At 42.7% G+C, this 17435-nt stretch overlaps 2 protein-coding genes across 2 annotated transcripts; both read left to right on the forward strand.

Annotated features, from left to right (window-relative positions):
* The first annotated feature begins 527 nt into the window (after positions 1–527).
* LOC100821363 (protease Do-like 8, chloroplastic) lies at positions 528–6722 on the forward strand. Its single transcript, XM_003579854.4, has 13 exons — positions 528–745; positions 1025–1149; positions 1293–1375; positions 1473–1571; positions 1857–1923; positions 2115–2190; positions 2316–2382; positions 3535–3752; positions 4684–4751; positions 5374–5453; positions 6023–6109; positions 6231–6338; positions 6441–6722. Exons 1-13 carry the CDS (start codon positions 597–599, stop codon positions 6567–6569), a joined length of 1356 nt encoding a protein of 451 aa, XP_003579902.2. The 5' UTR covers positions 528–596; the 3' UTR covers positions 6570–6722.
* Positions 6723–11265: 4543 nt separating this feature from the next.
* On the forward strand, positions 11266–16230 carry LOC100822194 (ATPase ARSA1). Its single transcript, XM_010241686.3, has 11 exons — positions 11266–11442; positions 11820–12028; positions 12117–12176; positions 12538–12633; positions 13156–13227; positions 13320–13388; positions 13472–13537; positions 14881–14943; positions 15023–15121; positions 15263–15397; positions 15610–16230. The coding sequence occupies exons 1-11, from the start codon at positions 11334–11336 to the stop codon at positions 15745–15747; spliced, it is 1116 nt and encodes a 371-aa protein (XP_010239988.1). The 5' UTR covers positions 11266–11333; the 3' UTR covers positions 15748–16230.
* The last annotated feature ends 1205 nt before the right edge of the window (positions 16231–17435 follow it).

Consider the following 17435-nt stretch of genomic DNA (forward strand, 5'->3'; position numbering starts at 1 on the left):
GCACATCGTGATGTATGCAGACAACTGAAAACAACAGGCCATTATAGCACACGTCGGTAATGCTACCTATAAATGATGTGGCTGTGTAGTTCAGGCAAGTGATGTCTAGACTAGTGTACATGCTCTTAATTCAGCAGACAGACGACTCCCTTAAAATTCGCTGCTTAACGATGGCTTTTCACCTATTGTACAGATGTTGTCTGATAACGCAAGAGAACACTCTTTCAGCACATCGTGATGTATGCAGACAAGTGAAAACAACGGGGCATTGTAGCACACAATGATGTGGCAGTGTACATGCTCTAGGCCGTAAGGAGAGTTCGTCTACAAGATATAAAATGTACACATTGTTTTGTCGAACAAAATGCGTCCACGGTTTCTCCGAGACGAGAAGAAGTACTGATTTTAAGTTTTCCTGGTTTTAATAGCAGTAGAGATAGAGTATTTTTTTTTTCAAGAAGCATGTTTTGGACAGAACTTTTCCAGTCTAGTGGACTTGGATGCGAAACATCGACCTCTCAGCAACCGCAAATTCCCCTCGTATCATCTCGGTCGGACCTCGTACGCCACACACACTCGGGGGCTCGAACCGCTGAATGCCTGCTTCTCGGATGCACTGCCTCGCCTGCAGCATGCCCGCCACGGCGGCCGCTGCACGTGCTCCGGCCAGGCGCTTCGGCCGCCGGAGGGTAGTTATCGACTGCGCTGCCTCCGTAGACCGCGACGGCGAAGGACCGCCTCCGAGGTTTGCCTCCCCTCTCGCCGCATTTCTGCAGATTTAAGAACCACGCAGTTCGCAAGAGCATAACCGAGCAGTTGCTGATTGGATAATCCCTTTTATATCTCGTTTCATTACTCGTAGTTATCTTTTCCACACTATCGTACATACGAGCACCTCACTAGCTCGCGTTCCCCATACGTAAGCAGTAAGCTGGTTTTTTATTAAACAACACAGGTGCTGAACTGCTGATGTATAATGCATTTGTAACTTACTCTATGCTTATGCGTGTGAATTTTCTTCCAGATTAAGGGAAACGTGTGAACTTGGTGAAATCTCAGGCAAAACTGTATTATTGACCGTGTCAAAGAGGAAGATTATTGCATTTTCAGCCTTATGCTTTTGCTTACATTCTTCAAGGTACTTCTCAGGTTCGGACTAAGAATTTAGGTGTTAATAGAAATCAAGCCGATATCTTCCACGGGCCAGATTATCTTATACCCCTGTAATAAGGCTACTTTATTATGGTCATGATATGTGAGCTTTTGTAAGTTTATTTATGCTCTTATTGCAGCACTTGCGTTGGGTGATCCATCTGTCAAAATTGAGGATGTAACTCCTAAGATCTTTCCATCTGGCCCATTATTTCCAACTGAGGTCGGTAGTCAGTACTCAATACTCTGTAGAACACCTTGTGCTATCTACTTCTTGAAACATATTTACATTTCTCTGAGTTTTGCTGCATGTATGACAGAAACGAATTGCAGAGCTTTTTGAAACAAATACTTACTCAGTTGTCAACATTTTTGATGCGACGCTGCGCCCCCAGCTCAATGTAACTGGCGTTGTTGAGGTAAAACTATACACATGCTTACATGTTATAAGTTTAGATCAAGAGATTTTGTTAACTTTGTTAGAACTAACAAAGGGTGTTTGAGAATGCTCCCTAGGAGCACTAGAATGATATGCTAAGCAGGGTACACTTTTCCCTATCTAATAGTTTGATCGAGCTAAAGGCAGACAAATAATTGCTCATTTTTGCTCTTTGGTTCCTCTTACTATTATAGAAACGACACTGATAATTTGAATAAAGTTTGAGAAGCTCTTTTTTGAATAAACATATTAACATGCATTGTAGATCCCTGAAGGAAATGGTTCTGGAGTAGTTTGGGATGAGTCTGGACATATTGTTACAAATTATCATGGTATGTCAATCACATGATATGTCTACCTTGTATGAACAGCATAACCTACTTCTCGCATGTTTACTTTACCCTTTTTTAGAACCTCGACATGGCTATTTTACTGTGGTTGATTCTTTCCCCTTGTTGCACAGAATCAATTGAATTTCTGTTTCGGTATATTTTATGTATTTGTAATGTTGTTATGATGACAGTGGTTGGCAATGCTCTTTCTAAAAATCCAAATCTTGGTGAAGTTGTTGCACGTGTCAACATCCTTGCTGCCGAAGGGTAAATTCTTATGTAACTCAACATTGTTAGAATATTTTATGAATTAACTAGCTTTGATGGCTTGTTATTATTCCTTGTATATGCATGTCATTAACAGTTAATACTCTCCCGTATCTACTTGAAAGGATACAGAAAAATTTCGAAGGAAAATTGGTTGGTGCAGACCGGTCTAAAGATCTTGCTGTTCTTCAGGTAAAATTGTCTGGCAACTTGTTGTTCTGAATCAACGGTCAGGATTTAATTGAAAAATGCTTCTGGTTTTACGTAGTATTACGTTGATGATGTGAGCACTGCTCAAATTAACTATCTAGGTCCCTTTAGATATTATTACTCACATGACATAAAGCTATAAGAAAAAGGAAGTGGGGAAAACTTTAAAATGGGTGGGATCAAGGGATTGGGTGTGTGTTGGGGGTTGTGTGTGTGTGTGGGGGGGGGGGGGATTTAGTAGTTTCTATTTACCATCGCCCTTTTCCAACTGATTTAGTTTTTGTTGTCCCTTCAATTCTTTGTTGTTGCTCTCATGCTACATAGATGGCGTGCAACCAGTTTTATCTTGTTACTTTTGTTACTTCAGGACAGGAGGTGATTTTGGGTATAGGATTGAGAATTGATTTATGAGACCAAAGATGATGGACTCATATGAGAGCTAAAAAATACATACCCTTCTGTATGCCATTTATTCTGAGAATCCTGCCAAAGTTCTTAGAGCAGGAAAAGAATTATTTTAACCTGCTAACATTATGACCACCCTGTTCGGCCCAGTCTGGTTCATGGACATGCATTGCAAGGGCTAGATTATTTAGTTAACTAGCAAGGTGCCCGTGCGCTGCTACGGAACACCTTACATTGCGACAGAACAATAACATTCAGTGTTGTTTGATTTTTGTCACTACTATTTATCCTGCTTTAATAGTTCGGTTGATGGGGAATTGAGGATTGGAGAATGGAGGCGGCAGCTGCGGGTTGATCGGGAGAGGAGGCCGGCAGAAGGAAGAAGATACTGGAGGAGATTGGAGTTTTAGGCGATAGAAGAACATGAGGTCACTGTGATTCGGACGGACCCCATTTGTTAGTTGCCAATGCCCAGGAAGGAGATGCATGGGAGGTGAATTGACGACCACCAAGTGGAAACTTTATAAGTAGGAAAGATTATACCAAACAGGCACTCAAAATACAAGTTTCCGGGAATGTTTGCTGCCAGAGCTTAAAGTCCTTTTGTGATATTCATTCGATTTTAGTAAATCGTAGTTATGTTGGTTAATTTGTTGTTATATTTCGCATAGGAAAAATATCTTGCTGAACAGTTTCTCTTTTAGTATCTCATACATTGATATGTAATAGGTGGACGCCCCTTCAGATCTCTTGAAGCCAATTATTGTTGGACAGTCCTCGGCTCTAAAAGTTGGTCAGCAATGCTTAGCGATTGGAAACCCTTTTGGTTTTGACCATACGCTGACTGTTGGTGTTATCAGTGGTTTAAATCGAGATATTTTTAGTCAAGCCGGAGTGACTATTGGAGGTGGAATTCAAACAGATGCAGCCATTAACCCCGGGAACAGGTTTGTAGATATGGTATAAAAAATGAATTGTTATTTTTTCACTCGATACCAAAGTCATATAGATTTACGAACAGTTCATATCAAGTTTTCCATTTCAGATATTTTTAATTTGTTGTAGAAAGTGCTGCTGGCAGTGCTGCTTTCAGTATTGATCATGATCTTTAAATTTTAACTAGTGTACATTTTTGTTTTTCTTTTTATTTCTTGCCTTTATTGTCTGTTTCTTGTTGTTGGCCTTTGGCTTTTGTACTTTCGCCTTCTTGGTGCTTCTTCAAATTAAAATGACACACTTTGGTGCGGGTTCGAGATAAAAGTTATCTGTTACCTACTGACTGTCCTAGACATTTCTGTCATAAATTGACAATCATAATGTGTATGGTTTTTACTGAATGTCATATCGCAAATTGCAAAATAGAGAAAACAGTGGATCAGGTTTTGTGTTAATACACAGATGAAACTAGTATAAGTGTACAAGTTGTTGCTCTTTTCAGTTATTAGCATTTGAACTCATAAGAAATGACAGGCTTGGAACTGAATTGCAGATATGACAGTTGGCATAGTGATCATATCAGTAGTTACCATGATAATCTGGAGCCATAACGCATAACCTTCAAGTCGTTGGATTAACTAACAAACATTTACTAAGTCTGTGATATCCATACAGTCTCTACCCATTCAAGATATAATAAGCTTGATCGACCGTTGTTGTCCTCTTCATGAAATTATTTACTATCAATTCCCTTTGCCATGACCTCTGGCACAGTGGACTCAGTGTCTTTACTCTTGAAATGGATGATTTATTAAACGTGGTGGATAATATGTTATGTGTCCCTATCTGTAGCGCTTTTAGGTTAATATATTAAATGTGAGTCAGTCTGATTTCCTCATGCAGCATTTTACTAACCATGTAGTCTGATGAACATTGATGCAGTGGTGGTCCTTTGCTAGATTCGAAAGGGCATATGATTGGTATTAATACAGCAATTTTTACACAGACAGGTTAGGTCACTTCCATTCTGACATGTATTGTTCAAAAGTGCAGTGAGAAAACATGATTCAGTATCTCAATCAATAAACTTTTTTTTCATGCAAAGATGTTAACACATCTATCTGCTTTCTCAGCCACTATGGTTGTTACCATTGAAACAAGCATGTGCAACTGTGCACCATTAATAAAAGCACAATCCCTGTTAACTATCTTGATCTTAACTAGCCGATAGGGAACCTTAGTTGCTGTATTTTTGTGTCCTTTTGTAAATTACTCTGTTTGTTGTACTGACTGTTATTGAAGATGGCATGGTTTGAATAACTTTCTTTTTGTGGTGGTGAGGTGGTCACTGGTTATTATCATAATAAAAAAAATGATTCAGATATCATTCAACCTGTCACTGCTTGCATCCTAGACGCCAAGTGTTTTTGCTAGCAACTATTCTCTTAGTCATGAATTGATCTATCAATTATTGATTTCTTCTCAAAGCTGTATATCAGCCAATAAGTTGACTTCATTGTTTTGACTTGGCATCACACACATCAGATTTCACTGCATCAAATTGTACGATTTTCTATCAGCTGATGTAGTTTCTAGGTTAGTCTGAGAGGGCACTATTTCTTTATGTGGCAGGAACGTCCGCCGGTGTTGGTTTTGCTATCCAATCATCAACTATACTTAAAATAATTCCTCAGTTAATTCAGTCTGGAAAGGTATGTTGCTTGGACATCTTTTAGCCACATCGTCAACGTAATATCATTTTTTTCCTAACCATGCCCTTAGAATCATCTGTGGTACTTATGGTGATGACATATGTGTAGAGAAGTATAATTTCATGCATAAAACATCTTCTTGCTGATGAGAATTATTTATCATTAACCTTTTGCCCTTTTGTGATGCTTGTCTGTACTTGTTTATGTTCCAGTTGTCCAGGCCTGGCTGTAAATAACTGCACTGAGACAGTCTCAAAGTAAATTTTATAGAAAGGCATTTGCACTAGGAGGAAAAGGTTTAGCCTGTTGGGTTCTGCAAATAGTAGAATAACATATGTCAGAGATAACTGTACTTATATTGGCATGTGTTTTGCTTACCAGCTAAGCGTCCCACTCTTGAGGGAAAAAATTGCACTATATAATCTCTTGAAGATTTTCCTCATAAAAATCTACAGCATGAACAAGCAAGTTAGGTCACTGTCATGTTTGTTTGTTCAATGCTGACATATGTGCTTGGTTTCTAGTTTTTTTTTCTAGTCCAAGTTATGCTTTACCTTTCTCTTTTTCAGGTTCGTCGTGCTGGATTGAATGTGGAATTCGCACCAGATCCGATTGCATACCAACTTAATGTTCGCGACGGTGCTCTTGTACTGAAGGTAAATTGAATTGGGTGTACTCATCTGTTCTGTTGGCCAGACAGGATACTATCAATGTTTTGCCAGCGCAAGTTACAGTATTCCCTGATGGCCTTATCACATAACTTCTATTGTTCTATAGGTTCCAGCGGGCAGTGCGGTGGCCAAAGCTGGTCTAGTTCCTACCAGCAGGGGTTTTGCTGGTAAAATTGTTCTTGGTGATGTCATCGTCGCGGTGGATAGCAAACCTGTGAGTGCTTTGTTGATTAAGTTTTATTTGTTTGATTCTGTATATATGATTCAGACAGGCTGACCTTGCCTCTCATTTCTCACACCATCGCTTCTGGGGCAGATCAAAGGCAAGTCTGACCTCCTGAGGGTTCTAGATGATTACCGTGTTGGAGACACGGTGACCTTGACAATCAGAAGAGCTTCCAAAACTATTCCGCTAACCTTGTCGTTGGAAGAGGCAAGCATTTGATTTGATGTGTCATTTGATTTGATTTGTCCCTAAAGATCCCATTCCAAATCTACAATCTGCTCGAACCTCCTCCTGGATTTTTTTTATCAATTGGAATTTCTCCAAACCATTTGCGTTGGTAAGAAGATCGTGCCATGTGGTATGTTGCGAGCATGCATACATGCACGCCACCATCTCGTTGCTTATTCAGGTGCTCCACAATGCAGCCAGGTTACTGCCATCATGTGGTAATTATGGGAGAATGAACAGGGTTACTACTTCATACTGAAATGGTGCTTTGGGGCGTTCTTTAAGTTAAACCAAGGAATATTCGAAAGAGAAAGCGAAAGAAGAAGGGAATTGAATGGAATGTCGCTACGAGCGGCAAGGCGTCTTTGGATCTTTGAACGAGGAGATGCTTGGCTTTGGGTGTTGGTCCTGTTGGACTGACCCCACTCCGGTGCAGGGCAGCAAAACGGTGGCAGCGCGACGAGAACAAGCCAGCGGACGATAAAAGAAGGGAACATAAAGCAACGGCCAACGGGAGTTCTACTAGCACAGCAACCTAAAGCACGGCATGTGGACGCGTGCTCCTTGCTTGAGATGGAAGCTTCCAAAGCGAAAGCAGCAGCATCGCTTGGATTGGATGATCTGTGATCCAAAGAAAAATCTAAGGCGAAAAACGAGAAAGAAACTAACAATCTTGTTCTCCAACCTCGAGGCTCGTCCCAAACATCTTTGATTTCCACATGACAGTAACTTGGAACACAAGTCCATGCAATGCTTAAGCTACTAAAAGGTGCAACCAGAAGTCACAAAAATCCTGGGAAAAATATTATGATGTGAAATATTATACATCTGTCATGGCACAAATATTCAAATCTAATTGCAGTCTGCAACTTTGATAACACAAAAAAGAAGACATGCCAAGCCTAAGAACTGTACTGAAATCAAATATTGGCTGGTACTATTCATGGTAAGATTGTCTCATTTTTATTCCTATATGTTGATCAAATTTGTTCTGAAATTGTGACATGGTAGTAATGCGTATTATTATACGGAGTATTAATGTTGGTATTTTTTTTTTCAACTATTTGAGCGATGAATTAAGTATATAGTGCACCCAAACCCAATATGACCCTCTTTTTTCTCTGCGTGGTCACGCTGAACGCTGATTTTAAGTACTTCATCTGTCCAATAAAAGATGTCTCAATTTTGATTAAATTTGAATGCATCTATACATGAAGTCATGGCTAGATACATCCAAATTTTGACAAACTTAAGACATTTTTTGTTGGACGGAGGCAGTACGTACAGTTCCTTTTACCGGTCTATATACGGGTTTGCACGCAAACTGCAAACAAATGCACACTCGAATCAAGAAGCCCGCTCAAGTGTAAAGCGGTCTGTTGGTCCTGTAGGGCGTATGCGAATGCTAGCTCATCGATCGTATCTGCTTGAGCTTTATGCCTTTGGACCAAAGATCTCATCCGTCGCTGTTAACAGATGTGATCCTACGCGCTGGCTCCTATATCTGAAGAACAAGACTCGCTGGGCCAGGCAGTAAAACAAAAACTGGTCCAAGCTTCCGCTTCTCCCCATAAAACTTGCGTGCCGGGAAGCCAGCTAACTAGAGCTCGGTTTCACACAACTCCGTCACAGCCTCACAGGGGAGAAGCCGAGAGGAGAGGATGAGAATCCCTAGCCTTGCACTGGTGATTCTTGTTCTCACGGCCATTTTGGCCTCCGGCTCGGGCTCGGGGGTTCTAGCAGCCAGAAATCCAGCCATTTTCGCCCCAGCAGGCAGCCGGGGTGCCTTATTACAAGCTGTCGAGCGGCCGCGGAAACTTGCAGAGGCCGGGAGCAATGGAGCCTCCTCTACCTTGGGCGCATCCGGAAAGCCCGCGGCGGCTGCCTCTTCTCCTCCTCCGACGGTGTTCGACGCCGACAGGATGAGCAAGCGCCGAGTCCGGCGAGGGTTTGACCCGATACACAACAAGTGCTGATCGGGCCCACTGGTCAGACTTGAAGGACACTCTTTGCGTCCTTTTTTCTTAGCACTTTTATCGCGGTTTGGGTTGTGTTCTTCTGCTTCTAGCTACCTTCTGTAGTTCGAGCGATTTTGTTACAGAAATAGGAGTACTTGTACAGGGATGCCAATGAAATAACGGCAAGGTTTGCCTTCGGGCACAAGTTCAGGCATATGTATGTAGTCTGACTCGAGTGATGTCCTCCGAGACATGTAAGCCAGTTTCAGAGTTGTTCTTTTCTACTGTGGTTTTCTGAATTATGATATGCCAAAAATTATTTTATAATTTGTTATGTAAAATTAAACAAGAAAGGATGCGGAATTCGGTTAGCCAAACAATAAACATAGACAAAAATGGGTAGGGAAAAGAGGTTTACCAGAATACATTGTAGTGTCAAACACAACCTTAGTTCTATTCCATTTTAGAGTTGCACGATGAAATTAATGACCATCTATGAGTCCATCATGTTGGTGCTGGGTGCACAACGAAATTAATGTCAATATGTGAATTCATCACATTGGTGTTGGATGTTGCAGTAGGAGAAGTGAGTTTTGACCGCAAATACTTGGTCCTCTTCAGCTATCTAAGCTGCACCGTTTGTCAGCGAACCAATGCCTCAAGCTGGATCACGCTCTGACCTAAAAAACAACGGGCGTCGTCACAATCCACCTTCCTCACCGCCGCCGGCACGCGCCGCCGGGCTCGGCGGCGGCGAGGCCCTTGTCCTTCAACTCCGTGCGGGGTGGCTTCACCGGTAGCTTTGGCGCAGGGCGGGATGCCCCGACGGCAGTGGGTATGGCACGGCGATCATGGCTTCGCGCTGGTGGGCGTCGGCGGTGGCTGTGGCGGTGCGGGTTGGCGTCGGCGGTGGTTGTGGCGGTGTGGCGATCCGGCAGTTGCTGGGGTCTTGAGTTTGGTGGTTGACGATGTTGGTGCCCGCGGGCGTCGTTTCCTTGTTGAGGGGGTCGTCATTGCAACTCTCCTGCCATCCTTCTCCCGCCCAGATGTTCCGGGGAAAACCCTAGATCTGGGTCTCCCGGATCGGACAATGGCGACATTTTTAGTGTCGTTCTCTCTCTTGGGGACATCGTTCTTATTGGAACACGTCCTTGCTGGTGAGATCTGTCGTCATTTCCAGGCCTGACATTTTGTATTACTGCGTTCCATGTCCTAAAGATGAGTTGGTGGTAGACGATGGCAGCACATTCTAGAGCGTGAGCAGACAACACACGTCGAGAATTTGTTTAACGGTTGTGCCTAGTGCGGTCTCCGGATTTCGATGTTGGGTGGTGTTATGCAGTCAGGGCATGCGGCCCCGATAATGGCCACCCCTTTCATTAGGTTTTGATGCAAAGGTCGGGGGTTTAACCTCTTTTTCGAAAAAGAAAAAATTCCTCAAGCCGGATGACATGATGAGACAAACAAAGAGGCAAGATTGCAGGAAGTTACGTGCTTTCGCGGGCGCAACGATGGTGTCTACCTTCCTGTGGCGGCGATCAATAATGGGTGGTGGTCGTTTGGTTTGGTTTAGTTTCAACATTTTTTCACGAGAAGCTAAAACAAACAAAGCCAATATGTAGTTTCGGGTATTCATCCTCATGCAACATGGACATATTGCTTAAGAGCATCTTCAGTAGGCTCCTTAAACAAGGCCCCCTATCCCATTTTAGGGGTTAAAGCAAAAAAAACCTCTCTTCAACAGGGTCCCTACTTGGGCCCCTAGAATAGGAAGGCCCCTAGAAACATCCCTCCGGCCCTCATTGCTGGGGGCTCTCAAGGAAGCCCCTACTTCATGCCACGTCAGCTCTCTCTCTCCCCACGCCTCTTCTTCCTCCCGGTTGGCCTATTCCCGTCGCCCCACCTCGTCGGCGGCCAAGCACAGAAGCGCCGTCTCCCCCACCACCCCTGTGCGAAGCAGAGAAACGCAGTCGCCCCGCGTCTTCGGCCTTCCTCTCGCCGGTCTTGGTTGATGCCCCGGTCCGTCGCCGTGACTTCCCTGGTGAGGAGGCCGAGCAGCAGAACGAGGATATGGAGGGGAAGGCCGACCGGCGCTACGCCTCGCCGCCGGCCGCCCCCGCCTCCGTCGCCCTTGGGCGTGTCTTGGGCCGTGCGGCGCCTCCGCCGCTCTTGGCCTCCCTGCACCTCCGTTGTCCTTGGTGGCGTTGCGGCTCCGCCACCCTTGGCCACGTCCCACGCTGCGCGTGCCGACCTCTGCGCGCATGGGAGAAGGGCACGCCCCACCCCCTCCTCCCCGTTGCAATCCCCCTCTCGTTGGTCTCTCGTGCGAGCTCAGGGAAGAAGACAAGAAAAAGGAAATGTTTCACTGACAGATGGGCTTCATGTGTCAGTGTAACAGAAAAATTAAGTAGGGGCTGAACTATAAGGGTTCATGCTGAAGATGAAATTAAAATAGGAGCTGACAAATTTAGAGGAAAATCCCTAAACAACATCTAGGGGCTCTGTTTTACGGCCTAGTGCTGAAAATGCTCTAACAATCTAACGGTACGTGTAATTTTTTAGTAAGTGTCTCTCCTTTGCCTTAGTTTCATTTGCCCAGTAGATACCGGAATCTTGGATCCCCAGATCTATCGTGTGGAAGTCCAGAAAAAACACTCTCGTTTCAAATCAGCCGTTCAATGAAATACAGTACTCCAACTTTTTTTTGTTGAGACGAGTACACCAGTTTCACTTCACCCGTCTAACCGTCTTGGAGGTCCGCCAAACCCAAACGAACCCTGTGTTCCTGTGGCACCAAATGGCCGCTCTCCTAAACCCTACGGCCCGGCACCTCGCCCTCGCTGCCTGCCGCCGCCTCTCGACGCCGCCAGCGGCGGAGCCCCTCGTAGCTCACTGGAGCACCCAAGGTTTGCCCTCTTGTTCACCCCCACCTCCTCCTCTCATCTAATCACCCCCAGTCCCCCACCCCCCTCCTCTCATCTAACAAGCTAATGCATGCCACTTTCGGTGCTCTGAGGAGTAATCTGTTTGTTGCGGTAATGTTGCGAATATTATCTTTTTTATGCCAATAAATTCCTTCTCGCGGGATAATATTCCGTTGCGTCATAAGGAGTTTCTCAACAGCACCTGGAATGTGGAATCTGGATCGTTGCTGTTTTTTGAGGCATGATCAGTTGTGACTGCTTTACTGAATTCCAGAACTGATAGCTTTAAACTAGCACTGCTGCTCTACCCTGAAGTAGAAAGGAAACGCTAACCATGCTATTTCTGAATTTTTTGACAGCAAGATACAGTTCAAGTCTGGTTGAGATCAATGGCGGATTCAAGGAGATGGTCACCGGCACACAGAGCTACTACGTGGTTGGAGGCAAAGGTGGTGTTGGCAAAACAAGTATAGCAGCATCACTTGCAATGAAGTTGGCCAAACATGGTCAACCGACGCTTATAGTGTCCATGCTCCCAGCACATTCACTGGGTGATACATTTGAACAAGTATATGAACTATTATGTTGTTTTACAAAGTTCTAGTGGATCGTTTATTTAGCATCTTTGTTGAATTACTTTCTTGTGTTGTCTATAGGACCTGAGTGGCAATAAAATCGTGCCTGTGAATGGAGTTGACTCTCTTTTTGCTGCCGAGGTATGTAGGAGCAGCTACACTAGTATGGTTGTGATTTCCCTTTCTATCGTTTAGTCCTCTTTCCCTTTTTTCATTTAGTCCTCTTATCTACTATATTTCATACATGGTGTGCATAGCCACTCTGAGCTATCCAACCAAGAAAAGAAACATTTTGTATCACCCTCAGAGGTGTGGAATGCAAGAAGAAATTGATGTTTTCCATTTCATAGGTGAAGTTGTGTTTCTTTCATGACAATCGATCCATTTTATTGGATGGCTCCCAAGGGGTGGTCATGCATATACATTTTGTGAAGTCATGGAGAGAATCCAGTTGGTCATACTGGTTTGGTTTTGATGATGGATATAACTTGTTCTTTTACAGATTGGCCATGTGAATATAAAGGAGGAATCTTCTAATGCAGGATCTTTTATCAGTGATATGCTGGGTAAGATAGGCCTTGGAGTTCTTGCTGATCCAGTAAGCATCACCCTAGAAACCTTGTTGATTCCTTCTCCATTTTGCATTTTAATGATTTTCTAATCTTACGATTCGATAGAACATTCAAGCATCTAACTAAAAAGTTTTACACCAACTTTATTGTCTGTTTTCAGTCCGTTGGTTTGCCATTTCCAATTTCCAACTAACAAAGGCACTGACGGGACACAAATAGATAACATAAAATGACTGGATAGCACAGTGCACCTAGCCAATGGTAATTTCAGGCATTCACATGCTTAAAGCTTATACTCTGTAGGCTACCTGTATGGTCGTTTTTGCATCACCATTCTCTTCATTGGCAACACAGAAGAAGTAACCATTGTTCTTCAATTTGGACATAGGTTGTTGGTTTCATATGCTTATGTTACTTTGGCTGTAGCATATGACAAAATTTTCAGCATCTACTAGCCACTAACTCAAATCTTTATAAGAGTTAAGATAAGAGGTCTTGCACTCTTGCTAGATTACATTACTTATGCCTGCTATGTCTGGCCTTTTAAGCTTGGAAGCAATAAGCTGAATGAGATGCTGATGAAAACTCCTGGATTTGGAGAAGCTCTTGCAATGTCAAAGGTATCAATCAGACTTTACCGATTGGTAGGCGAAGTATTATTCATTACATACTTTCTTGAGTTTACTCATCACCTTATGTGTATCCGTTCCAGCTGGCAGAAATCGTAAATCTGCAACAGAACAATAAATTTAGGCAGATAGTCTTGGATACTGCGGCCACTGTATGCACCCTTCTCACTGCCCTGAATCCCTCTATTTCTGCTTCTTTCATTCCTAATTGGATTATTATACTTACATTTCATAGGGGCATACCCTTAACCTCCTGTCTGCTACTGATCTAATGGAAAAGTTCCTCGGTATGGCCAATAAGGTGAGCTCTGATGTAACTACTAATCTTAACTCCTTTAGCTTATCCTGGTTACATGAACTTCGTTTGATCAAGCATGGGTTTGCAATAGCTTTTTTTTTCTTGCGATAATTAGGTAAAACTGACTCTGCAGATATTAGAAATTATTAAGAAACAATACAAGAATCCTAGAAAAATATTATCAAAGCTAACTTGATGGAAGATTTTTCTGCATTGTGAAGGCACTTAACTTGGTTATAGACAAGGTCATGAGTTTGATTGGCAAGGCATGGTATCTCCAACCATTACCAGAAAAAGAAACCAACAAACTCTGTATTTAGGTTCACTTTGGGAGTCCGGACTTTTTGCACTTGGTGGCAATCATGCCTGGAATCTGAGCCGTCCAATGGGTTCTTGGGATGTGTGCCTCTTCATTTTATATTTTAGAATATATTGCCAATGCTCCCTCCGTTCCAAATGATAAGATGTTCTCGCTTTGTCCTAAGTCAAATTTTTTTAATGTGACCAAGGTTATAGAAAAACGTACCAATAACTACTCCCTCCGTCCCATATTAAGTGACTCAAATTTGTCCAAATATGAATGTATCTATACTCAAAAAGTGTCTAGATACATGTAATATTTCGTCACTTAATATGGGACGGAGGGAGTACAATAGTAAATAAGTATAGTTTGAAGATATATATCATGACGAAATTAATAAAACTAATTTAGACTTGTGGATGTTGGTAGATGTTTCTAAATACTCCCTCCATTCCAAAATACATCTCATATAGATTTGTGCACTTGGATCAAGGCAGTTCTCGTTTCTAGTGCCTGACCACTCATATTGGGTTAATAATAAATGGATGTAAATAGTTATTGGCCGGGTGCGGGTACCAAGAGAAAAATGAGGTATATTGTGGAACAAATGAGAAAAATCTATACACGTTGTATTGTGGAATAGAGGGAGTACTTGGTCAATGTTTAACAAATTTGACTTACGGCAAAGCTAGAACATCTTATAATTTGGAAGAGTAGATGCTATGCAGCATAGCATGTGCTCAAGGTCTCAATTCCTCTTGACTATGTTTTGGTGCAATGTAACCAAATTGTAGTATTGTTTTTGTTGTAAACATTTGTTACTGGTGTTGAATTGGATTGTAAGAAAACAAAAGGTACAACCACGTGTGCATCCATAGGTTTGTACTAAGCACAAAACTATGAGCTATAGGAATTATTTTGGAAACTTTCTCGAATTTAAATTTTCTTGAATCCTGGATTATCTTGTGTTTATGTGAGTGTGCAAGTATGGAACGCTTGTGTTTATGCGAAGAGTAACACATGTAACTGGGCATGGACATTTCAGGCTGTGAACTTAGCGTCATCCATCCCAGCTCTTAAATCAGCTTTTGAGAAAGGGAAAATAGATGTAAGTGCGCATTAATTTCCAGTTCCATTAGGGCAGTATTTTAAAGTGCAGCCTGACATATTCTTATTGTACTGTTAAGTTTGCCAGAATTGAGGAACTAAGAAAGCAGATTGCAAGAGTACACAAGCTTCTGCAAGACCCACAATCAACGGAATTTATCATTGTGACAATTCCTACGGTAAATATTTGTTCCATGTCTTGCATTAGTGCCAACAGTTATTTACTGCAAAAACATGGTGACAATGATAAAGAAGTATTAAACGCATACAAGGGTTGGCTGCATTGGCTTGATCTTACTCATGGGTTCTTGTTTTCTCAGGCGATGGCAATTACTGAGTCATCAAGATTTCATACATCTTTAAAGAAGGATGGTGCACCAGCAAAAAGGCTTATTGTAAATCAAGTATTGCCACCATCTGCATGTGACTGCAGATTTTGTGCTGTAAAACGGAAGGTATGAAGCTCCTACCGTTCACGCAAGTAACTACATGTCCCGTGCTTACTATGATTTAATTTGGGCAAGGAGTTTCCAATCTAGGTGCAACATATATTTCTCAAAAAAAAAAAATTTGCTCAGTTGCATAATCATTACTTAGTAAGCTACACCCTTAGAACTAGCTTTCCACATTCAGCTCATTATCTGAATAGAGACATTCACAATTTCAGGAAGAAACTCGTGCCCTCAACATGATAAGTGAGGATCGTGAACTTAGTGGCTTAGAGCTGATCCAAGCACCACTTCTCGACGTGGAGGTCAGAGGTGTTCCTGCTCTTAATTTCTTCAGTGATGTGGTCTGGAAATAGCCGCCAGGATGTCAGGCTTTGACTAGGAATCTAGGATTTTCATTTTTCATTTGAAGCTGCGAGCAACCGTAATGCAGAAATGTGGTGAAATCTGGATATAAGATGAAACCGTGCAGGATATTAGTATATTCAGGCTCTAGAGCTATTAAAGCTTATACCTGAAGAAGGTTCAGAGGAAGCCCGGAACCCATTTGCATACCACATCTCGGACGCCAAAACTCAAGGGAGAAACTCTTCGTTCCCCGTTTTTGATATCCTACGATTGTCCTGTTCATGGCCCAGTAGTAACTTGGACGGAGACTGATCTGGTACTTTTAGCAGGTTATTAGCCACTGCCCTTGTTTTTCCCAAAGAGTAGTAACAACTACTCTGACGTGTTCATATATTGATCATATGACTTTGTTGTCGGTGTCCGTTGAGTGAATCCTGGAGACTTGATGGGATTGGAGACTTGATGGGATCAAAAGTACTTGTTTATGGTTATGATTTGTATCACATAAGTCACGGGTTGATGTAGTAATCCTTGATCAAAGGCTCAGTCAAAAAAAACAATATATACGTCATAATTTAAGAAACGGAGGGAGTATTTATTGTCAAGATGGTCAATATTGGATTAACCTACGAAGACATTTAAAAACACGGAAGAAAGAAACTACATGAAGATGAGAGATAGATGTTTTCAAAATTACACTCGTCGAACATCATCTGAACGAGAGACTAATGTTCCAAGCCTTAGACTATTGTCAAGAACGGCTGAACGGCAATCTCTGCAAAAAGACTTCGGCCGGTAGAGCCTTCTTTTGAGTTGAAAACAAGTAATATGTGTCGGAAGAGTAGCATTCCGCTCTGTGTATTTATCCAGTCGATAAAGTCAGTCCATGATAAAAAAGAAAGCACGTCAGCACACGAGCGCACTGCTCAACCGAGGAACTGAAGCAAAAGTTTTAAGATTCCATCCATCTTGACAATTGGCACGAGACTGGTTAACACAAACGACGAACACCTTTTGACCCGTGCACGGTACGATAGCACGCACCTCGTTTCAGCTTTTCAAGGTCGCCGTCGATCGGTCGGGGCGCCTTGAGCGGCTGAATGATTAAACAATGATCTGGCATTCTGGCCTCTGGAGAGGCCGGGACACGCGATGACGAGGACAAAAGAACCTCGGTGCTCTGTGGGGCGATCACGACGAAACCCCGGCGATCGGCACATGAACGGCCGTTCAGCCGCGCACATGCATGGCTGCAACCGAACGGCAAGGACGAGTTGGCCACGATGTGCTAGCAACTGCGCGAGGCTCCTAGTGCTTTGCTCTTTCTGAGAGGGATGTTCATGGAGGCGTGAGGTGCCTGTGTACCCCTCGAGGGCCATTTCCCGTCATTTAAAATTGCGCCAGAGAACCGAATAACTCGTTTTTGGTAGCCACTTGTTTAGCGACAGATCATTTATATCCGATTCTTGAGGAGTTTAGTGTAGTGGTTTCTCGAAGAAAAAGAAAAGGAAAAGGAAAAGGAAGAAGTTGGTACTGCGTCACTGTAGATTACCGAACGCATGTCAAAGTGCGTCATTTTGGTTTCAAAGTACATCAAATTTATATTCGTGGCATTTTAAATGTGTTGAATATACTCGTATTTGACCGGGTCTAAACCCAAACATGGCCAATCATATTTCTTTTAAGATCATGGTGG

Source organism: Brachypodium distachyon, chromosome 5 (genome assembly GCF_000005505.3).
Source record: "Brachypodium distachyon strain Bd21 chromosome 5, Brachypodium_distachyon_v3.0, whole genome shotgun sequence".
Taxonomy (NCBI): domain Eukaryota; kingdom Viridiplantae; phylum Streptophyta; class Magnoliopsida; order Poales; family Poaceae; genus Brachypodium; species Brachypodium distachyon.